The sequence below is a fragment of the Notolepis coatsorum genome (genome assembly GCF_963971535.1).
Source record: "Notolepis coatsorum genome assembly, chromosome: 3".
NCBI classification, from domain to species: domain Eukaryota; kingdom Metazoa; phylum Chordata; class Actinopteri; order Aulopiformes; family Paralepididae; genus Notolepis; species Notolepis coatsorum.
Window position 1 is genome coordinate 202,718,421 of NC_140167.1, and position 25,420 is coordinate 202,743,840.

At 46.9% G+C, this 25,420-nt stretch overlaps 1 protein-coding gene across 1 annotated transcript in view; it reads left to right on the forward strand.

The window, feature by feature from the left end:
- Nucleotides 1-25,420, forward strand: part of apc2 (APC regulator of WNT signaling pathway 2) — a gene marked incomplete at both ends in the record, with an annotated part of 73,389 nt that overhangs the window by 39,025 nt on the left and 8,944 nt on the right. Inside the window, 3 exon segments of the mRNA XM_084311508.1 lie at nucleotides 9,188-9,280; nucleotides 10,690-11,092; nucleotides 24,576-24,674. Coding sequence (XP_084167634.1) covers nucleotides 9,188-9,280; nucleotides 10,690-11,092; nucleotides 24,576-24,674 — 595 coding nt within the window.

The window sequence follows — 25,420 nt, forward strand, 5'->3', positions numbered from 1 at the left end:
ACAGAACACCGCTGGTTCGACCAGCGCTTCTGCCGCCGCGTCTCTCTTGCCGCAAGGGCGTGTGCTAGTGGATTGATTGATTGGCCGTGTGGCCAATCAGAGAAACGCTGAACGAAAAGCTGAACACAAGTTGGTTGCCTTTAACTCTTTCAGTGCCACGCCTGGTTTTCCGTTTTACCGCTTGAATGCCACCATCGGCGCCAATGTTAACGTTAATATCGCCTAATCTATGTTTTAAATTATGGCTATGTGTCTAATCTGCCCATCGCATTATCAAAGACTATTTTCCAGTCAGTGCTGTGAAGGCAGATTGTTTTTTTATCGCGTCGTTTCCATTTCAGAGCAGTTAGAAAAGCCCCCGTTTTGATATAAAAAACAGCTCATTCTGGAGCATTCTATGAAAATCGTCTTTTAGTGGAATATTCCACAACGTTGATATTCGTCTGCCTTTTTATGAATCGTTTTCAAATAAACGCTAGATGATCAATATTATACGTGCACGCAAGCACATTACGGCCGCGCACTGATAATCGCTCCGTTGATTTCCTCACAGACTTTTACAGTGAAACCGAAAGAAGACATTTCACAAAACAGCTTATAACTTCATCAAACTTACTCCGATTATCCTACCACTGATAACATAGAGTCAGTGGCGGCTCGCCACTAGGGGCGCTCGGGCGCCGCCCCCCCTCAGTCCCTACCCTGGTTATATGACAGAACAAGAAAAATAAGTTTTTAGTTTTTAGTTTTATAGCCCTATAAATAATATAAACATGTTTAAAATTAATAATATTTACTCATTTTAAGTATGTTTGTGTTTCCAATGCACAATATAACGTTATTATCGCAATTAAAAAACACTTGTTTTCCAAAGCAGGAAGTGACATCACGTTTTTTTTATTTTTTTTATTTTTTCGTATTTCTCGGCCCGGGCTATACGCGATAGCGCTCTGAGTGCGCGTCACAGTTTGATCGCTGTATCCGTCACAGCCAATCAGTGCATAACGCGTTGTGCGTTGAAATATGACTATTATGTTGGAATCCGGGCGCGATTTGAAGCGGTCTAGCCAGTAGCGTCAAGAATATCTGTAGCCGCATTTCGCAGAGACGCTCTCTGATTGGCCGACGCCAGTATTTTTTTCCGTAGCAGAATTTCACAGAGACGATCTCTGATTGGCCGAATCCAATTTCTAGGTTATTCCTAGGTTGGTCGGTGGAGAATAGATAGTTGTGTTGTTGTGAGAATGATGCAGGCAGCTGTTTGTCTTAGACGAGCGTACCGTGACTGCAAGTTCTTTAGACTGTTAAGCTTAGGCACTCTTTCAAAGTTGGTTAAGGTTAGAGTTTGTCTTAGAGCATGGCGATAGAACGCCAGGTAGTTTGCAGGCTGTTCGAGGCGGAAATGGACAAAGACACAGCTCTTCACTCACACAGCTTGTTGGCTAACAACAAGCTATATGGATGCGGAGGGACAACAATGGATGGACATCAACACAGGCTGGATGGACAATGCCATGGAGTGGATATACTTTATCAACAAGCCAACAACAAGGTAGATTAGCGATCTTAACTCTAGTTTAATACATGATACGTTGTCTACTGATGCCGCATAACGTAGCTACTGCTAGCTGTTAGCTCCGTTATCTTAGCTGGCCACTTTTATAATTACTTCATGGAAACGGAGTAACGTTAACGTTTAAACGTTATGTCGAGGTCATACAATACTACAGTCGACATAAGGTTAACGTTACCCCGTTTCCATGAAGTGTTTAAATAGCAGCAATCTTGTTGAAAATGTAACTTTACTAAAATGCTCTCTCTCTCGCTCTCTCTCTCTCGCTCTCTCTCTCTCTCTCTCTCTCTCTAATTTCGCCGCATGTGGGACATAACCACTCAGACAATGAATGGTAACTTGTTTAAAATAACGAGCTTTACAAATGTGTTTATTATTGAATGGATCTGACATCATCTGAGAGAGAGAGAGAGAGAGCGAGAGAGAGAGAGAGAGCTGTGCGTGTTTGTGTTGGGCTTTTTTTTACCAAACATTTGCTCCAGAGCATCTCAGAGCATTACATTTTCAACTCGACCTATTAACGAGAACTGCGACCTACAAGGCACCAGCGCCAGCGGCCGCCACTGCATAGAGTCCTTACCTGACATCAGATGGTATCCAACTGGTATATTCCAATTCCTGATCACCATTCGAAAAAATCGATACGTGTATGGATCCAACGCGACACTGAAGATCTCCATGATCCGCGGGGATCTGAGGCTCCAGAATGAACTGTGGTAACCCCGGCTGGATCAGTGAACTGGAAAATGTGGAGTACCGGATTTTTTTCCCCATTAATTTTCATTGAGTCCATTCCAAAATCACTTATGTCATCTGGGAGACGACAGGGGGCGCTTTTTTCCACAGTGATCACCGGCGCAGCTCGGCTATACTCGGGTAGGCTCGGGTGATGCAATAATTTTTCAGATCGCAAAAAAATAATAATAATAATAATTCCGAGAAATCTCGTGAGTGGCACGCAACCACCTATAAAAAAAAACCGAGAAGTGGCACTGAAAGAGTTAATATTCACGCGTCTGGGCCAGTGATTCCACACATGATGCATAGAAACAAAGATACAGGTTGGTGTAGACACTCTAGGGCTGAGCCCAAACGTTCGAACCTTCGAACCTTCGTTTGTTACGTTGGCATTCGAATTCTAAATCAACATGTTTTTTTTTTTTTTTTTTTTTAATAAAAAAAAAAATATATATTATTAAAGATTAAGCTACACTAATATTATAGTATTAAAAAAACTGATAAGTTATATTCATTAAAGAAAGTTGATTTAATTGATTTAGTTTGATTTGATTTGATTTGATTTTATTAGGGATCCCCATTAGCTGGTGCGATAGCAACCAGCTAGTCTTCCTGGGGTCCACACACAAAAAAACACACAAAAACAATCACTATTGCAAAAAACAAAATTATTCAAAGTCAGTACACACAATGCATAATGAACCTACTGTAACAATTAATATAGCTAAAATTAGATTAGTGTAAAACAAAAACAAAAAATTACTTTACAGTGTTAAAAACAATTTAAAAACAATTTAAGATTCTTTTTAAAAGTGAATCTACTGTAAATGCAGCGGAGGTTCCGAGGCAGGCCATTCCACAGAGTTAATGCTCTAAAAATAAAAGATCTCCCCAAAGCGCTGGTTCTAGGACCTGGCAATTCAAGCTGCCCACTACTGGAACCTCTAGTGTAATGCTCGTGCACAGTATTACTAAAAACAATCTGAATCTAAAAACGAATTGATTTAGTTGGGTTGGGGCTTCTCCCTGGCGCTGGAAAGTTGATTTAATAAAATAAAAAAGACGCATTTAATCAGATTAATCACTTTATTCAAATTGAGGATTTAGTTTGGGGATAAAAAAAATATAAGAATAATAATTTTAAAATAAGAAATATTGAAAAAAAAAAAAATTATTAAAAATTAAGGTTCGAACGTCCGTTCGAAAAACCCTGACGAAGTTCGAATCCCAAAAACAGGCTTCGGGGAAACAGCCTTAGCCGGCACTCTACAACAGTCCCCACCAGAACCCCCCTGGGACAATAAAACATGAAAAGCAAACCAGTTGACTGTCATTACAGGGAGATTTATTAAGATGTGTTTTTAGTGGGGTATCTGTGAATTCGCCGCATCCATCATGTCGTCGGTCCTTCCTCGTCGATCCCTTGGCAAGCTTCATCGGCCCCTCCCTCTTATTCCTCACTCTCCTCTTGTCAACGCGGCACTGAATGTTTTATGGAATGCGTTGAAATATTGATATCCACTGTGGGGATGTACAGTACAGGAAACAGCACACAGCGCGGCGTTCCTTGATGCCAACGCAGGCGCGCGCTGCAAAGAGACTGACGGGGGGACTCAGATGTTGGCAGCGCTTTAAAGTCGCATCGCTTCTGATCACGGAGGAGCAACACAGGCGCGCCATGTTGGATTTAGGTTTAATATTCAGTGTTGTGCCTGGAGAACCACAAGCTGCTCCCAGTCATTAAATATGTATAAGGAACAGACAGATGAGGGGGAAACATACTTTGTCTCCCAAGGACAACAAAACAACACACAGGCTTTGTGAATTTGGTGAAACGGGTACAATGGAAGGAATCTACATGTCAGGTGTGATATAGCGAACAAGTAATGTTTTGTATTCAGATCAGTAACTCGTCATTTCCTTAGGCAGGAAGTGAAGGTGGGGGAGGGTGTGGGGGGGGGGGGGGCGTTCCTGCTTAGTTAGAAGCCATCAATTATGAACCGGTCTGGATGTATCAACGTAAAACATCTCAGTTGAGGTCACTGCTAATTCACTGGGCTGAACACAGAATGACCTTTGACCTATAGAGTGAAAGCCAAACAATAACATGGGAAACATCTTATACAGTGCGTTTGAAACGTTGCAGATTCTACCCACGAATCCCAGATCTTCTGCCCCGTTTAATTATTCAGCAGTCTGTTAACTCAGCATGTTTCCCCCAAAATGAAGCTTCAAAATAGACGTGATGATGAATCACTCCTCAGTAGTAGTACACTGTGAGACAGATTTGACCTTTTTATTTCATCCTAAAAATCGAATCACATGGAGTTAATATCATAATATGATATTAACCCTATGTGATTAGATTTGTCTTCCCTTTCATATGAAATAATAGTGTGACATTGCACAATGTAAGATAAGATAAGATATTCCTTTATTGATCCCCTTGGGGAAATTCAGGCATCATAGCAGCATGGGGGAGGGGGGGGGGGGGTACAGGTTGTATAAGACATGGTACAGGGGACATAATTATAGTACAGTGGAGATGTAAAAATAAAATAGAATAAAAAAGCAGTGTAAACAATATAACAAATCAATATAATTAACTCTGGACATGTGCATATGGGCAACAAGGTGCGAGATGAGGGTATGTCTGCCCTCTCTGTTATATTTGCCCTACAATAAATAGTTACAATATATAATCTAATAATCCAATCATCTAAATCTAATCTAATATATAATAAAAATGCTAAATATATGCAATATATAATCTAATAATCCTGAACATTGTTACTCAGCTGATAGAGTTGTGCCCTTCCTGATGACTTGTCGTACAGAACTTGTAAGTCGCTTTGGATAAAAGCGTCAGCTAAATGACTAAATGTAAATGTAAATAATCTAAATCTAATCGAATATATAATCTAAAAATGCTAAAATGCTAAATATATGATGAATGAATGAATGAATGACCTTTATTTATATAGCACCCTTCATAGCACGGTGATGAAGTATACAGTATTCACATAACGTGCGGTATGCATAAGGTATTGTCCTTTTAGGTGGGAGTCAGCTACTAGGTTCTAGGGGTGTAAAGGGACACGTATCCGTACCGAACCGAACAAGTTTCAGTGTGTACCGTACCGTACTGAACGGCTGTGGTGTACCGAACGAATACAACGGTATGTTAATCACTAACGACGATTATTAATTTCGATAGTGAATATTTGTTGACAGCCCTACAAGTACAATTAGTTACTGCACACTACATCACCCCTGAGTGGAACATGGAAAGCCAAACGTTCCCCCACTGTACCGAAAACCTGTACCGAACCTTGACTTCAAAACCGTGTACCGTTACAGCCCTAGAGGTTCCTAGTAGTTGGATGTCTGGCAGCGGCCTCTGTTGTGGAGCCTGATGGCCGCTGGTAAAGGTAGCAGCTCTGAGGAGCAGCTGTCGTGCAGCAGAGTCCTGACCACAGTCAGTATTACTGGTGCTGTGTGTCCCGTACTGTAAACCCTTTATTATATTAACCTTGAGTATTACTGGTGCTGTGTGTCCCGTACTGTAAACCCTTTATTATATTAACCTTGAGTATTACTGGTGCTGTGTGTCCCGTACTGTAAACCCTTTATTATATTAACCTTGAGTATTACTGGTGCTGTGTGTCCCGTACTGTAAACCCTTTATTATATTAACCTTGAGTATTACTGGTGCTGTGTGTCCCGTACTGTAAACCCTTTATTATATTAACCTTGAGTATTACTGGTGCTGTGTGTCCCGTACTGTAAACCCTTTATTATATTAACCTTGAGTATTACTGGTGCTGTGTGTCCCGTACTGTAAACCCTTTATTATATTAACCTTGAGTATTACTGGTGCTGTGTGTCCCGTACTGTAAACCCTTTATTATATTAACCTTGAGTATTACTGGTGCTGTGTGTCCCGTACTGTAAACCCTTTATTATATTAACCTTGAGTATTACTGGTGCTGTGTGTCCCGTACTGTAAACCCTTTATTATATTAACCTTGAGCTGACAGAGCTGAGCTACTGCTCTCTCTCTCTCTCTCTCTCTCTCTCTCTCTCTCGCTCTCTCTCTCTCTCTCTCTCTCATTGTCTCTCACTCTATCCGTCTGTGTCTCTACCACTCTCTCTCTGTCTCTCTGTCTCTCTCTCTCTCTCTCTCTCTCTCTCTCTGTCTGTGTCTCTCTACCACTCTCTCTTGCTCTCTCTCTCTCTTTGTCTCTCACTCTATCCATCTGTGTCTCTACCACTCTCTCTCTCACTCTGTCCATCTGTGTCCCTCTCTCTCTCTCTCTCTCTCTCTCTCTCTCTCTCTCTCTCTCTCTCTCTCTCTCTCTCCCCCTCGTCCGTCCATCCCCCCCCCCCCCCCCGGTCGTCCTCTGCTCTGGCGCTGGCAGGTTGCTATGCAGAGCGATAACTGGGGCTTTGAGGCACGCTGAGCTCCGCTGCGATTGGCTGCTCCAGGGGTGGGTTCTTTAGCGTGTTACCATAGCGTGTGGGCTCAGCCACTGCATGCTTGGCACCGTGTGAGTGTCTCTCCAGACACCAACCTTCTCTTCATTCTCTCCACCGGCGGGTTCCACACCAGAATAGCAATGAGCTCCTTGACACAAGGTTGGATGTGTCGAGGGGGGGGGGGGGGGGGGGGGGGGGGGACGCTGCACCGGGGGAAACACTGCATGTTGATTTCAACGTCATTGTCATCCATTTTGCAGCGCAGGCACGCGGGCGGACCTCGCGCATCGCATCTAACGCCTTTTCAGAATAGCAATTAACCCTTTCACTGCCGACACGGCAGAAGGTTAACCCTTTACTATCACACAACCGACGGTCGCCGTTACGTAACGGGGTACAATCCGTTGTGAGACAGAGCGTGACACGTGTCGCCCGTGTCTCTCTTGTTATTAGTTATTAGTTATTAGTTATTAGATAACACCTCACTGGTCACAGTGGGCTTTTTCAGACCAGTCTATGTCTGTACTGTCTGTAGCCCCTCCCCCTTTGTCTGCAAGTGAGTCTTTGGCATGATCGGGCACACACACACACACACACACACACACACACACACACACACACACACACACACACACACACACACCAAGGGGTTGCCATGGTGATAGGATGGGGGGGGGGGGGGGGGGGTGGAAGCTTTGATAGATGACTCTCTTAGGATTTGCGATGGAGCCAATTGGTTTGTCGAATGCAAATGAGGGAGATGGCCTCTGCGCTGGGAGTCCACAGCTGATACCTTATGAAAGGAGAGATAATATGTGTCTATCTAGATTCTAGAGGGCAGACGATTAACAATCGGGATGTGAGGTGAAATGTATTAATAGCAGCTTGCGGTCTGTTGACAATAGCATCCTTCCCCGCTCTTCTTCAGCTCAAGTGGGGGGAGGCCTAGCTGGTACAGACCATAGATATATAAACACTAGATGGCTCAAGGCGGAGTCTCCCGCGTAGTTCACCGGCGGCCATCTTGCTTGAGTGAACTACTGCTTTAAGGTGATGATCTGCACAAACTAAAATACTCTTAACTCGCTGAAATCTTGATGGATTTATAAACAAGTTTGGTTTATTACAAACGTTATTAACGTGGCTATGATTCTTGCTTTGAAGAATTTATTATTATTTTTCATATGATTCAAGATTCAAGAGGTTTATTCATCACATACATACACAAGACATATAGTGAAATGAAGGTGGCCATGCCCGCTTCGATTGTGCAAATAATACAAATAATATTAGAATAAAATACCATTATATAATGGAAAGTCCATTATAAGTATGCAGTATGATAACTACATCTCTGACGTGTTTAACAAACCAAACGGTTGAAAATTGAGCAAGCTATGGTTATTTCAATAGTACATGCATGTTATGAGTGGGCGTGCTCCACCTACGCAAGATGGCCGCCATGTGGCAACGTCGGTCTCCGTGGGCCGGCAGCGCAGGTGAGTCATCTAGTTGTATATATCTACACAGACTGTGCTAAATACCTTTGGATAGTGAGCGGAAAGCGGGCAGCAAAAATATAGGTCACTCCTGTTTTCATCCATCTGAAGAGGAATTCTGTGCCAATCCTCCAATTCAGTTATCCAATATATTTAATTTAATTTAATTTAATTTTAATTTGTTCTGTTCATGGCAATGCACAGCTCCACAAAAGCACAACAGCATGATTTCATAATAAAAAGCACCTCTCAATTTGTATACATTCCATGAGCAAAAAGGAGCAGGGAAAAGAAAATCGTATTTTACCTGCCCCCTTACACAAAACAATACATAAACAAAATAAATAGATGGTCTGTCAATTACTCATATTTAACAAGCAATACTTACATTAACAGGAGAGAAAATAATAATAAAAGAAAAACAGTCAAAGGGAAAGCTATTACCCCTCAACTTCATAAAGTCTAAATGTTCTTTCTTTATACAGTTTCTTGAACTGAAAGATATTTGTACAACTCTTTATTAAATCATTCTGTAGAGCATTTGATATCACGTTTGATGTGTTTTTAGTGTATTTCCCAATCCAGTGGTGTTCTGGGATCTAAGATGCTTTGTGAAGCCATCCTTACCAAAGCCCTGTCTAACCTGGAATTTGAATTAAAAACTGTGTGTAAAAGAGACACTTGCTCGTCTGATCTGCGCCTGTATAATGAAAGCCGGAATACATTTTCTCGAGAGCCTGAAGGACGATAAATGATTGTCCTCATGCAGACGATTCAAAGCAATCCCCTCATAATTAACTGACTACCACTAGACAAAGAGAGGACTAGGTGCCACTTAGCCCTTGTTGACACAAAGCAGCTCAATGCCACATCTCTCTTCTTCTCCATTGCTGTGTAGATCATGGGCTCTGAGAAGACCCCTGCTGGTGAGGCAGAGAGCGTGTCCTCTATTGCTGCTGGCTTGGAAGCACCTGGAGACGGAGGAAGCAAGGTACTGCGATCTATCATGTCCACGACAGCCTGTCGATCACGTGACGAACACTTATTCACGGCAAGGAGGTCAAAATAAGTACTGTTTGTAAACTGTAGTTTGATTTGAACATTTGACTACCATATTGATACAATATTTATTTGCACACATAGATATTTTAGTCAGGGGTGTAAAAAGTACCCAGAAATTATACTTAAGTGAAAGTATGGGTACCGTCTCAAAATCGTACTCAAGTAAAAGTCAGAGTATCTGGCTAAAAACACACTTGAGTAAAAGTTTTAAAAGTGTCTACTTTTAAATGTACTCAAGTACTAAAAAGTTAAAGTAAAAACTGTCTATTCTTCTGATAGCAGGTGTTTAATCAAAGATCCCCGCTTTCTAGTCTCGCATAAAGACCAATCAGCATGGGTATGGGCGGGTTCATTTTCCATTGATGGTGATTTGATTGACTGTTTTTAAATAAAGAGCGGCCGCAGTATTAATAACGCTAACGTTAGTTCGGCCAGAGAAACAAATATACTCATTAAGGTCCTGTGGCTGAACATGCTCCTCAGAGAGGGGGTGGGAGGGGTCCTCAAGGACAGCGTCCTGCTTCCTTCTCATCCCCCTCTCTGCCACCCCCTCGACCAGCTCCACTCCCTCACCTGTTAAAAGTATATAATATGTTGACTGCTGCAACCGTCACCCAGCCTTTTAACTGTAATTTGACTGTTCTGCTTCATGTATGTAATTTAATTTGGTTGTTTGTGTGATGTGTGTTTTAACCATTTCCCATCCCTCTGTGATGTTTGTACCATCTGTCTCTCTTCTATTTTATTTTATTAAATGATTTTTTGTCCCCTTTCCCTATTACTAGTGATGCACCGATGTGATCATTGTGGCCGATACCGATAACCGATATTAATATTTCTGTTCTGGCCGATACCGATGTCGATATCTCTGTATAGAAAAAACTTTTTTATGATGCATTTTTTTTTAAACTTATTTTCAGAAATTACTGATATTTGTTTAACTATTTAAGGCCAAAACATGTAAAAAAAAGATTATAAAAAAAAATTATAATAATTTTAATATCGGCCCTATCTTGATATCGGACCGATACCGATGTGTAAAAAAACGGCGGCCGATATATCGTGCATCACTACCTATTACCCTTTTGAGGGGACCTTTGTTTTCCTCTCGCCAGGCCGTCACTGAAAATAAGAATTTGTTCTTGACCTGTCTGGTTATATAAAGGTTAAAAAAAAAATAATAATAATAATAATAATAATAATAATAATAATAATAATAATAATAATAATAATAATAATAATAATAATAATAATAATAATAATAATAATAATAATAATAATAATAATAATAATAATAATGAAAGAAAATGCCTGTTTTGGTCCATTCCTACCCGCCAGGTGGAGATGGTCTTCTGGCTCTTGTCCATGCTGGCCAATCGGGACAAAGAGGAGATGTCCCGCACCCTCCTGGCCATGTCCAGCTCCCAGGACAGCTGCGTCGCCATGCGCAAGTCCGGCTGCGTGCCCCTCCTGGTGCAGATCCTGCACGAAGCCCCGGGGGGCGCGGCGGCGGCGGGGGAGACCAACGGGGGGGGCGCAGGGGGGTGCAGCCGCGAGGCCAAGTCCAGAGCCAGCGCCGCCCTGCACAACATCATCTACGCCCAGCAGGACGAGGGCCAGGCGCGCAGGGAGATGAGGGTGCTGCACATGCTGGAGCAGATCCGCACCCACTGCGACAGCGGCTGGGACTGGATCGAGAGCCACGCCGGGACGCCCTCCCCCGGAGGAACCAAGACGAGCGGTAAGAGGGCCGGTGACCACGAGGACACGTACAGACGTCGTGCGGTGGAGGGGTTCATGTAGAAATGGTAAACGGTGCATTTATATTAGGGGTGTGGACATCTCTCGGTTCTAGGATGCATCGCTGTGCAGGCGCCCCAACCGACCTGTAGGAGTCGCTGTTCACAACGACCAGATTACCACCCTTCGACTTCCCACCCGCTAACTCTGCCAATTGAGTTAGTATGACGGCCGGCCCAAGCCGGAGGCAACGCCGACAGCCGGATTCGAACCCGGTACCTCATGCGTATCATTATTATGATTATTATTATTATTATTGTTATTATGATTATTATTATTATTATTATTATTATTATTATTATTATTATTATTATTATTATTATTATTATTATTATTATTATTATTATTATTATTATTGTTACAAAGGGTCAGATTAAACCGAATATATATATTTATTACTTGAGATATATTGTATAATATTTGTATATCGTCTGATATCCCTTGTATATTCTTTGTATATATACACGGAATATCCCTTTACCTAGGTACAGGCCAGACCATAATATTCGTTCTCCTATTGGACAGCGACCCCTAGGCGCCAACGGCCATACCCCCAATGGCAGGTTCAAAGCTACCGCTAAGACATGTCTCAACATGTCCAGGTTTGCGCAGTAATACGAGACAGAACTGAGGTTGGCACTAGATTATTCACCTTACGTATAAATACGTCGCAGGTGGATACAGAAGCATTCTTAGCCTAAAACCTGGTGGACCAAAACGTTGAAGCCTTCACCACGATACAACGTGCCGTGAAGTGGGCCCCTTTTGCCCCTAAATAGAGCCTTGAGAACCGCGTGCGAATAGATAGCTAAAGTGTCAGAGTTTAACGCTGTATCGTCGAGTTCGACTTATTCTATTGTAAAGTAATAGTCTATTATTTATAGTGTATCGTGCGGCTACCGTTCTACAGTGACCAGCATTACCACCGGTTCGTCGTACCGAACTAGTGCACTTATCCAGGCTGGGCGGCCTAAACTCGTGCCGCCATCCGAGGAGTCCTAGACGAGAACCGTTGGATATGTACACCGGAGAACCTACACCGGCGAATGCAGAGCCTTTTCCGGCTGGATTATATTGCTTTGGTACTGTGGTTGCTGGAGCAGAGAACCGTCTACCCCACTGCTGTGTGGGATCTACCCTGTGAGGAGCACCATCGAGCCCGCCTCTAGGACCCACAGAGGCTGGCTAGCTTTCCTACATGCTGTCTTGCATACCGGAGTATAGCTGTTGCTTTGTCTACGGACCAAAGGATTATTGCACTGTCTCCTGTATCTGGAGTCTCTTTATTCCTCGTTGATCCAGACTTTGCTCCCGACCATTCCTCTCCCCTGCTGGCTTACAACCGGAGGGAACCCCCTTAGTATCTCCAGCTGACTACGAGTGTGCCTTATGTAATTCTTATGCTACAGGTGGTGTCAGTTATACCCATCTTATGATGCTCATGGACTTACGCTCTTGACCTACTTAAGTGTTCTTCGCCATATAAGCGCAATTCATAATTCTCAATATTGTAACCTATTGTTGCTGCTCTAATAATAAATACTTCCAAATAGAACTTTCTTTGTTAAGCCGTATTCTTGTGTGGGTGTTCACCAGATATACCGTGTACTGTATGGCCAGTAATTAAAGTACATAACTAAGTAGTGGTTTAATGATACCATACTCTCAATACAGTCAGGGAATTGTACCCCTCAGTTACAATTGGTCCTTCGAGCCGGAGGAATATCAGTGTAATATCTAAATATAATATTGATATTAACCATGGCCAGCGGTGAACACTCCACAAACGGCTCTCCTAAGCTAGAACGCCCGCAGCGCAGACGTCAGCCACCTCCTTACCTAGAGGACTACGCTGCCAGTCTAATACCTAGCTTTATACAGACGTTAAATGCGGGAAAAACGGATAGTAAAAGCATGTCAAACCCTACCGACCAGGCGACCTTGCCAGTAGAGACCCTAGTGGGTTCTAACGTAACTGACCAAGCTCACGGGGGGGACCAGGAGGGACATGACATGACTATACCCCCCGACAACGGCAACGGGACGGTCCCCGGAGAGCTCCAGGATAAAGAAAGCGCTCCAGGGACGGAACCCGACCCACTACCAGAAGAGAAGCGCGCCCAGGAGATAGACCTCCTCGGAGCGCGCCAGGAGAACGGATCTCCAACGAGCACTGTCAGAAGCCGATCACCTCCATCAGTGTCTTCCCCCAGCGAGGCGGACAAGATGCTGGCGCAGGCATTCATCGCCACCCTGGCAGCCTCCACTGAACGCGATCGACTCCAAGCACAGATGCTTAGCGAGCGCGAACATTCTTCCATGGAACAAGAGCGCCTCCGGGCGCAACAGCTAAGTGAGCGCGAACACTCTACCATGGAAAGAGAACGCCTGCAGGCTCAACAACTGAGTGAGCGCGAACAATCTGCAGACCAAAGAGAGCGCCTTCACGCACAACTCCAAGCGCAAGCCCTTAGTGAACGCGAACACTCTGCAACCCAGCGAGAGCGCTTCCAGGCGCAGCAAAGGAGTGATGACGACCGCATACGCCTGGAGACCAGACGCCTCCAGACGGAAGAGAATATTGAAAGAGACCGCGCCGATGCCCAGCGCGCCGCCGCCGATGCACAGCGCGACGCCGCCAATGCACAGCGCGACGCAGCCCAAGCCTAGCGCGAAGCAGAGCGCGACCTCGCTCACATCAAGCGCGAAGCAGAGCGCGACCGGCTACAAGCGCAGATAATGGAGCAACTGATTGCCAGGGCGACACCCCCTCTCTCCGCACGGAGCTCCAGGGCATCGTCACGACAAGGGTCTAGGGCGCCTTCCCCTACCCGACCAAGTGACCCGGAGCCCGGCCAACAGAGGGAGCCTATCCACGTCTCCGAACCCCCTCCCCGACCGGTCCATGCGAGACCCAGCAACCGGGAAGAACCGGCCTATGCCGCCGAGAGACTGAATAGACGACTCCAAGATCTAGAAGACCTAGCAGAGGAAGAGGAAGAGGAGGAAGGTCAAGCCCACCAGCAGCATCGTACTCCACAGGACCAGGAGGTCCAGTACAGCCCAGACTTTACCCCCGAGGCCCTGCGTTACAGACCCCCGACTCAACTCAAGGGTGAGTTTGACGCACAGCCAGCCCCGAGGAACAGCACCTGGGTACCCGGGCTTTGGTACCCACCAAGTACCAGCCCACGACAACACGTACGGGGAGACTCGTCCAGGAGGCCTCTCCCCCAACGCTCACCGATGTGCCAGCCATCCATGGCATCGTACCTTGGCACACCGACGTTCCCGGATTTTACGCACGAGGACAGAGCACAGTACACGGAATTACGGATGTGCTTAGAGACTATGATGTCCGACGTCCCTGATGAGTCGTACAAATATGCTATCCTCCTCAAGCACCTGAAGGTGCCCAGAGCGCATAATATAGCGCTGGCATATTCCAACTCAAGTACCCCATACACCGCGGCTCTAGTAGCCCTCGACCAGCGTTATGGACGCATATGGGACTACATGATACAAGAGATAAGGAATATTGACCGTCTCCCCCCAGCCACAGACAATCGCTCATTGTATGACCTCTCTATCAAGGTACAATCCCTGGTAGGGATGCTGGGGTCCCAAAAGGAAAAGGGTAGAAACGAACTGTACACTAACTCTAATGTAGAAAGGATATTAGAGAAGCTCCCTCCCGCCCGACAAGAGCGATTCAGGCGGCAAAGAGACCACCGTGATCCCGACGGTCCCGAGCCATCCCTCCTAGACCTGGCCGACTTCCTCGCGAGAGAAGTCAGCAGCCTACGACTGGATACGTTCGTGCGGAGTGGACCAAGCCCCAGAGATGGACCTCGGAGATCCAACGATAACCGCAGGCTGGTGACCGTCATGCGCCAAGCCGAATCAGTACCGCGGAACAAGAACCACAACACCCCCTCGACGAAAGAGAAGTGGAAGATTGTATGCCAGTACTGCGAGAAAGAACATTGGCTGTCACAATGTGACACTTTCAAGAAGATGACCGCCGACGAGGTGAGTCAATGGATAAAGTCCAACCGCCGCTGCTACCGCTGTGCGCGCAGCCGTATGGCAGCCGAGTGCCGCTTGAAGAAGAGGTGCAGCCGGTGTGACGGCGCCCACTTGGACGTCTTGCATGACAGCAACAGGAAGAAACTCGCACCCCCAAGCAGCACCAGAGTAAGCGTCATGTATATTGACCCCGCCAGCAGCGGGAGCTCCCGAGTGCTCTTGAAAGTGACATTAAGCTACGAGGACAAGATCATGGACACTTACGCAGTCCTTGACGACGGGTCAGAGAAGACTCTCCTCCTCGCATCCGCTGCAGCCCAGCTGGGTCTGCGGGGGAGCGAAGAAACGATGACAATTCGTACTATAAGAAGAGACCTGAAGACAATAAAGGGTGAGAACGTCTCCTTCACTATCGCAGCAAGCGGGCAGCCAGAGAGGCGGTATAGGATCACTAACGCTTTCACCAGCCAAGACATAGGCCTGTCGCGGTACACCTACCCCATCCCCAAGCTGATGGAAAAATACGTGCACCTGCGTCAACTACCTATACCGCTCATCGACGGCGCCACCCCGACCCTGCTCATAGGATCCGACCACGCACACCTCATCGTCCCAACGGACAGGGTCCACATCGGGCCCAGAGGCTGTCCAGCAGCAGTCGAGACCCGCCTAGGATGGACACTACAAGGCCCCCTCTCCAGGTCTCCCAACCGACCAGCAGCCACTCGCTGCCTCCACTCCAGAGTGACAGAAGAAGACACCACCCTCTTACAGCACGTCGAGAGGCTATGGACACTAGAGACAATGCCCTTTAAGAACGAAAAGAAACACATTCGTTCCAAGGAAGACATTTATGCCATAGCCCTCCTCGAGCAGAGGACAAAGAGAGTCGAGGTCAATGGAGTGATGAGATACGCAACTCCACTCTTGAGGCGAGAGGGTATGCCCACCTTCCACGCCTCAAAAGAAGCGACGGAGCGATATCTACTGAACACCGAGCGGCGTCTAGCCAGAGACCCCGCTCAAGCCACTGTGTACCGCGCTGAGATTGACAAGCTAATCACAGCGGGACACATAAAGAAAATTGACATTCAAGAGGCCGATCAGATGACCGAATCATGGTACGTGCCCCACCACAAGGTCCACCACAACGGCAAGGATCGTATTGTGTTTAACTGCAGCTACCAGATCGGATTACAAAATCTGAATAAAGAACTCTTGCCCGGTCCAACACTCGGCCCCTCTCTACTAGGCGTGTTGCTACGTTTCCGCCAGAACAAGGTGGCCATCAGCGGCGACATCAAAGGGATGTTCCTGCAGGTGCGACTAGTGGAAGAGGACAAGCCCCTGCTGCGGTTCTTATGGAGAGAGAGGATCGGGGATGAGCAACCATCCATCTATCAATGGGAAGTCCTCCCTTTCGGAACCACATGCAGCCCATGCTGTGCTACGTTCACACTGCAAAAACACGTCGCAGAGGACCCAGCAGCCGACGAGGAGGTCCGACAAAGTGTAGAGAGGAGTTTCTACGTGGACAACTGTCTGCAAAGCGTCTCGACGCCAGAAGAGGCCGAGGCCCTCTTACTCAAGCTCCGAGCCTCCCTGATCAAAGGCGGCTTTGATCTCCGGCAGTGGGCCAGCAGCGACCCTCAAGTACTGCGCAGCCTCTCCCCAGAGGACAAGGCAGCAAGCAGCGAGACCTGGATGGCGACCATCCCAGGTGAAGCCCAAGAAATGACATTAGGACTAGTCTGGCTCTTCAAAACAGACTCGCTCCATTATAGACACACACCCCTGACCAAGGAGCAGGGAAGGTCGATTTCACTACCGACCACCAGACGGAGCGTATACAGAACACTCGCCAGACAATATGACCCGTTGGGCTGTATTCTACCTTACACCACCAGGGCAAAAATGATTGTGCGAGAGCTGTGGGACAAGGACCAGGGCTGGGACGACCCCATACCCGACCACCTTGCTTCCACATGGAGAGAGTGGGAAACAGAACTCAACTCGCTCCCAGGTGTCAACATACCGCAGCTACTTCCCACCCACAGTGCGGCTGGAGACGTGTCAGATGGACCTGCACGTCTTCAGCGACGCCTCAAAAGAAGCGACGGAGCGATATCTACTGAACACCGAGCGGCGTCTAGCCAGAGACCCCGCTCAAGCCACTGTGTACCGCGCTGAGATTGACAAGCTAATCACAGCGGGACACATAAAGAAAATTGACATTCAAGAGGCCGATCAGATGACCGAATCATGGTACGTTCCCCACCACAAGGTCCACCACAACGGCAAGGATCGTATTGTGTTTAACTGCAGCTACCAGATCGGATTACAAAATCTGAATAAAGAACTCTTGCCCGGTCCAACACTCGGCCCCTCTCTACTAGGCGTGTTGCTACGTTTCCGCCAGAACAAGGTGGCCATCAGCGGCGACATCAAAGGGATGTTCCTGCAGGTGCGACTAGTGGAAGAGGACAAGCCCCTGCTGCGGTTCTTATGGAGAGAGAGGATCGGGGATGAGCAACCATCCATCTATCAATGGGAAGTCCTCCCTTTCGGAACCACATGCAGCCCATGCTGTGCTACGTTCGCACTGCAAAAACACATCGCAGAGGACCCAGCAGCCGACGAGGAGGTCCGACAAAGTGTAGAGAGGAGTTTCTACGTGGACAACTGTCTGCAAAGCGTCTCGACGCCAGAAGAGGCCGAGGCCCTCTTACTCAAGCTCCGAGCCTCCCTGATCAAAGGCGGCTTTGATCTCCGGCAGTGGGCCAGCAGCGACCCTCAAGTACTGCGCAGCCTCTCCCCAGAGGACAAGGCAGCAAGCAGCGAGACCTGGATGGCGACCATCCCAGGTGAAGCCCAAGAAATGACATTAGGACTAGTCTGGCTCTTCAAAACAGACTCGCTCCATTATAGACACACACCCCTGACCAAGGAGCAGGGAAGGTCGATTTCACTACCGACCACCAGACGGAGCGTATACAGAACACTCGCCAGAAAATATGACCCGTTGGGCTGTATTCTACCTTACACCACCAGGGCAAAAATGATTGTGCGAGAGCTGTGGGACAAGGACCAGGGCTGGGACGACCCCATACCCGACCACCTTGCTTCCACATGGAGAGAGTGGGAAACAGAACTCAACTCGCTCCCAGGTGTCAACATACCGCAGCTACTTCCCACCCACAGTGCGGCTGGAGACGTGTCAGATGGACCTGCACGTCTTCAGCGACGCCTCCGAAGTAGCCTACGGTTCGGTGGCCTACTTGCGGGCCCGAGAGGAGGGAGGAGAAATACATACCGCCTTCATCCTGGCTCGTTCAAGGATAGCCCCCTGCAAGCAACAATCGATCCCGCGTCTAGAGCTCTGCGCAGCCCTAGTAGGAGCGCAACTCGCCACGTTAATCCAACGTGAACTCACCATCCCGGTGCAAAGAACAATCCTGTGGTCAGACTCCATGACCGTACTCACATGGATCCAGTCCGATTCGTGTAGATACAAGGTCTTCGTGGGAGTCAGAATCACAGAGATCCAAGATTTAACAGAAGCAGCATGCTGGAGGTATGTGGACACAAAGCAGAACCCAGCCGACGTCATCACACGGGGAATGTCCCTGGATGACCTCACCCGTCACAATCTCTATAGTGACGGTCCCGAGTTCCTCAAGCTCCCGGAAGAAGAGTGGCCTACACCCACCCCACGGGAGGCGAGTGAAGAGGAGGCAGAGAAGAAGAAATCTATGTTCTGTGGGTTGACACACACACTCGTCCCCACAGATCCCAACATAGACGACTGCCCCACCCTTGAGAGTGTGCAGTTAAAGACATTCCTGTGGCACCACCCAGAGGTTCCGTCCACTACTGACATTAATGCAGCTAATTACGAAGAAGCAGAACTCCTTCTGCTACAGCGAGCCCAAAGAGACTCGTTCCCCGACGAGCTAGACTGTCTGCAGGGATCAAAGCCAGTCCCGTCAGACAGCAGACTGCTCCACTTGGCCCCTGAGCGCGACGCCCATGATCTCATCAGAGTGGGTGGTCGTCTGAGAATGGCCCCGGACTTAACGGATGACGTCAAGTTCCCTATAGTTCTCAACAGCCGACACAAGGTCACAGAGCTCATCATAAAGAAATACGACGAGGACGTGCACCACGCTGGGGCAGAGAGAGTCTTCGCTGAGATCAGACGTCGCTATTGGATACTGCAAGGAAGAGAAGCAGTACAACGCTTCCAGCGGACCTGTCTAGACTGTCGCAAGTGGCGAGCACAGCCCAGTATACCCAGGATGGCTGACCTACCCCCCTGTCGCCTCCGACTCGGCGACAAGCCCTTTCACTCCACCGGTATGGACTGCTTCGGCCCGCTGTATGTGAAGAAAGGAAGAGGGACGGAGAAGAGGTGGGGTATTGTATTCAAATGCATGACCACCCGAGCGATACACATAGAACTCCTTCCAACCATGAGTACGGACTCATTCCTTATGGCCTTCCGGAGATTCACAGCGCGGAAAGGAAAACCGTCTATATTATTGTCTGATCACGGGACAAACTTCAAAGGCGGAGAAAGAGAGCTGAGAGAGAGCTTCCAAGCTATGGGCCCAGAACTTAAGACCCACCTCGCTCCCTCTCAGATTGATTTCCAGTTTAACCCCCCGAACGCCCCTCACTTCGGGGGAACCTGGGAACGAGAAGTACGTTCAATAAAGACAGCCCTGTACGCCGTGCTTGGGGCCCAGACCGTGGCGGAAGAAGTCCTCACGACAGTCCTCACAGAGATCGAGGGAGTATTGAACTCAAAGCCCCTCGGTTACGTCTCAAGTGATGTAGCAGATGTCGACCCAGTCACCCCCAACACTCTCTTGATGGGGCGGCTGGACCCCGCGCTCCACCAGACAGTGTACAGACCTGAGGAAGCGAACGGCCGAAGAATGTGGAGGTACAGTCAAGTATTGGCGGACAAGTTTTGGAACAGTTTCCTCCTCCACTATCTACCGTCTCTACAGACCCGCCAGAAATGGGTAAAAGAAAGAGACAATTTGACGGAGGGCACAGTCGTCATGATCATAGACCAGTCACTACCCCGAGCTATGTGGCCGGCCGGCCGCGTAAGCAAAGTGATCACTGGTGCCGACGGAAAGGTCAGAGCGGCAGAAGTGCTCGTCCAGGGACGGACATACACCCGACCCGTGGCGAGGCTGATAGAGTTGCCAAGGCTACCTGACTCCCTTGCTGACGACCATGACCCACTGACTTTGTGAATTGCCCGACTCCTCACAACGGACATTGAGTAGTGGACAAGACGGTTAATCTGTCTCTGCTTATCTAATTAGGTGCGGACTAATTAGGAGGCGGCTGTTACAAAGGGTCAGATTAAACCGAATATATATATTTATTACTTGAGATATATTGTATAATATTTGTATATCGTCTGATATCCCTTGTATATTCTTTGTATATATACACGGAATATCCCTTTACCTAGGTACAGGCCAGACCATAATATTCGTTCTCCTATTGGACAGCGACCCCTAGGCGCCAACGGCCATACCCCCAATGGCAGGTTCAAAGCTACCGCTAAGACATGTCTCAACATGTCCAGGTTTGCGCAGTAATACGAGACAGAACTGAGGTTGGCACTAGATTATTCACCTTACGTATAAATACGTCGCAGGTGGATACAGAAGCATTCTTAGCCTAAAACCTGGTGGACCAAAACGTTGAAGCCTTCACCACGATACAACGTGCCGTGAAGTGGGCCCCTTTTGCCCCTAAATAGAGCATTAAGAACCGCGTGCGAATAGATAGCTAAAGTGTCAGAGTTTAACGCTGTATCGTCGAGTTCGACTTATTCTATTGTAAAGTAATAGTCTATTATTTATAGTGTATCGTGCGGCTACCGTTCTACAGTGACCAGCATTACCTGTCTAGACTGTCGCAAGTGGCGAGCACAGCCCAGTATACCCAGGATGGCTGACCTACCCCCCTGTCGCCTCCGACTCGGCGACAAGCCCTTTCACTCCACCGGTATGGACTGCTTCGGCCCGCTGTATGTGAAGAAAGGAAGAGGGACGGAGAAGAGGTGGGGTATTGTATTCAAATGCATGACCACCCGAGCGATACACATAGAACTCCTTCCAACCATGAGTACGGACTCATTCCTTATGGCCTTCCGGAGATTCACAGCGCGGAAAGGAAAACCGTCTATATTATTGTCTGATCACGGGACAAACTTCAAAGGCGGAGAAAGAGAGCTGAGAGAGAGCTTCCAAGCTATGGGCCCAGAACTTAAGACCCACCTCGCTCCCTCTCAGATTGATTTCCAGTTTAACCCCCCGAACGCCCCTCACTTCGGGGGAACCTGGGAACGAGAAGTACGTTCAATAAAGACAGCCCTGTACGCCGTGCTTGGGGCCCAGACCGTGGCGGAAGAAGTCCTCACGACAGTCCTCACAGAGATCGAGGGAGTATTGAACTCAAAGCCCCTCGGTTACGTCTCAAGTGATGTAGCAGATGTCGACCCAGTCACCCCCAACACTCTCTTGATGGGGCGGCTGGACCCCGCGCTCCACCAGACAGTGTACAGACCTGAGGAAGCGAACGGCCGAAGAATGTGGAGGTACAGTCAAGTATTGGCGGACAAGTTTTGGAACAGTTTCCTCCTCCACTATCTACCGTCTCTACAGACCCGCCAGAAATGGGTAAAAGAAAGAGACAATTTGACGGAGGGCACAGTCGTCATGATCATAGACCAGTCACTACCCCGAGCTATGTGGCCGGCCGGCCGCGTAAGCAAAGTGATCACTGGTGCCGACGGAAAGGTCAGAGCGGCAGAAGTGCTCGTCCAGGGACGGACATACACCCGACCCGTGGCGAGGCTGATAGAGTTGCCAAGGCTACCTGACTCCCTTGCTGACGACCATGACCCACTGACTTTGTGAATTGCCCGACTCCTCACAACGGACATTGAGTAGTGGACAAGACGGTTAATCTGTCTCTGCTTATCTAATTAGGTGCGGACTAATTAGGAGGCGGCTGTTACAAAGGGTCAGATTAAACCGAATATATATATTTATTACTTGAGATATATTGTATAATATTTGTATATCGTCTGATATCCCTTGTATATTCTTTGTATATATACACGGAATATCCCTTTACCTAGGTACAGGCCAGACCATAATATTCGTTCTCCTATTGGACAGCGACCCCTAGGCGCCAACGGCCATACCCCCAATGGCAGGTTCAAAGCTACCGCTAAGACATGTCTCAACATGTCCAGGTTTGCGCAGTAATACGAGACAGAACTGAGGTTGGCACTAGATTATTCACCTTACGTATAAATACGTCGCAGGTGGATACAGAAGCATTCTTAGCCTAAAACCTGGTGGACCAAAACGTTGAAGCCTTCACCACGATACAACGTGCCGTGAAGTGGGCCCCTTTTGCCCCTAAATAGAGCATTAAGAACCGCGTGCGAATAGATAGCTAAAGTGTCAGAGTTTAACGCTGTATCGTCGAGTTCGACTTATTCTATTGTAAAGTAATAGTCTATTATTTATAGTGTATCGTGCGGCTACCGTTCTACAGTGACCAGCATTACCACCGGTTCGTCGTACCGAACTAGTGCACTTATCCAGGCTGGGCGGCCTAAACTCGTGCCGCCATCCGAGGAGTCCTAGACGAGAACCGTTGGATATGTACACCGGAGAACCTACACCGGCGAATGCAGAGCCTTTTCCGGCTGGATTATATTGCTTTGGTACTGTGGCTGCTGGAGCAGAGAACCGTCTACCCCACTGCTGTGTGGGATCTACCCTGTGAGGAGCACCATCGAGCCCGCCTCTAGGACCCACAGAGGCTGGCTAGCTTTCCTCCATGCTGTCTTGCATACCGGAGTATAGCTGTTGCTTTGTCTACGGACCAAAGGATTATTGCACTGTCTCCTGTATCTGGAGTCTCTTTATTCCTCGTTGATCCAGACTTTGCTCCCGACCATTCCTCTCCCCTGCTGGCTTACAACCGGAGGGAACCCCCTTAGTATCTCCAGCTGACTACGAGTGTGCCTTATGTAATTCTTATGCTACAGGTGGTGTCAGTTATACCCATCTTATGATGCTCATGGACTTACACTCTTGACCTACTTAAGTGTTCTTCGCCATATAAGCGCAATTCATAATTCTCAATATTGTAACCTATTGTTGCTGCTCTAATAATAAATACTTCCAAATAGAACTTTCTTTGTTAAGCCGTATTCTTGTGTGGGTGTTCACCAGATATACCGTGTACTGTATGGCCAGTAATTAAAGTACATAACTAAGTAGTGGTTTAATGATACCATACTCTCAATACAGTCAGGGAATTGTACCCCTCAGTTACAATTATTATTATATTATTAAAGCTAGTGCTCTGGTCATGCATCCACTCAACTCATAGAAAATACAGCATCAGGCTATTCTAAAAGTATTGATACTAATAAAATGGAGTATTGAACCGTTTTTAACAGCTGGGTATCGAGATACCTTTCTAGTATGCAACACTACTAAAGACATTTATTTAGAAATTCTGATTTAAGAACTTTCTAAATAAAAGTTAATTTATCTGACTGCTTGTATTAATTGATGAAAAAGTAGCCACGTGCAGTAATATAGATTATAAAATTGAGGATGTAATATATTATTGAGCTGCATCGAGGAGATGCATCGTAACCGAATCAAATCGTGGGGCCAGTGAAGATTCACAGCTCTGATAGCAGCTTTGGTCCAAAGCGCTTTACAGTTTGTTCCTCACGTCCACCCATTCACTCACCCATTCACTCACCCACTCACCCATTCACTCACCCATTCACTCACCCACTCACTCACACACTCACGGCGGAGGGCACCAGGCATCGGGAGCAGTTAGGGGGGTTCAGTGTCTCGCTCAAGGACACTTCGACACACTGGCCGGGAGGATGCGGGAATTGAACTGGGAACCTCTGGATTACCAGACGACTGCTCTACCTCCCGAGCCACTGTCGCACCCTTATAGATTGCATTGATTTAGGGCCAGGCAATAGGTTGGGGGGGGGGGGGGGGTCGGGGGATCACAATATCCTGTGGGACGTTTTTCAATAACAAACAATATTATATGACAATATCTTCTGCTATAGAAAATCCCCTTACAGTGCTCACCATTGGCCTGCATGGTGACGTGATTAAGTATCAAACTGAAAATGTTATTTTCACTTATATTTTCTTTTAAACATTAATTTGCTATACAAAAGTGCCCTACATTGATTCATTGGTTGATTGCCCAGAGCCCTACATTGATTAATTGGTTGATTGCCCAGAGCCCTACAATGATTCATTGGTTGATTTGACCATTATCTGTTCTGTTGTTTCCAGACATTCCTGAACCCGTCGACCCCCAGACCTGCCAGGCCATGTGTGCAGTCATGAAGCTTTCCTTTGAAGAGGAGTATCGACGAGCCATGAATGAATTAGGTTGGTGTTAATGAGTGAAGTTCTGGAGGGTGTACAGCATCGGCGTATTTAGTCCACTATCAGTAGGGCACGTGCCCTACTGATGATCATCTGTGCCCCACTAAAAAAAATAATAATAATTAACAAATGTTTTTTATTTTCCCTTTTTTTTTAACATGATCAAATGATCATTTAACATGATCAAATAATTATTATAATATTTTTTACTTCGCTTTGAAATATTATAGTGAAATATTTTGCACTGCATTTATCTTGTTGAAATCCTCCAACAGGCAATTTTTTGTAAGTTGACTGGTTTGCACACCAATAATACAGTGCAATAATAGAATAGTAGAATAGATAGTAAAATTATGCAATAGAATGGCCAGAGTAAAATAGTGCTACAGTACAATCAACAGCGGGGTGTATTAGAAGGCTATGGTGAAGAGGTACGTTTTTAGCTTATTTCTGAAAATATTAAGAGATCTAGCTTCCCTAATGTCCATAGGTAGTGTGTTCCATAACTTTGGTGCATAGTTAGCAAAGGCTGCATCCCTGATTTTCTTTAGACTGTGGCTTGGAACCTTCAATAGACCAGTAGTAGATGATCACAATGTTTATACTTTGTATATAAGGAGGAGGACCTTGAAATCTATTCTAAATGTTACCAGAAGCCAGTGTAGGTTACTTACTTGTAACTTCGGGTTTGATCCAAGGAGTAAGTTGCCCCATATTGCTCTGTAACATTTCTCTTTTTGTTATAGGAC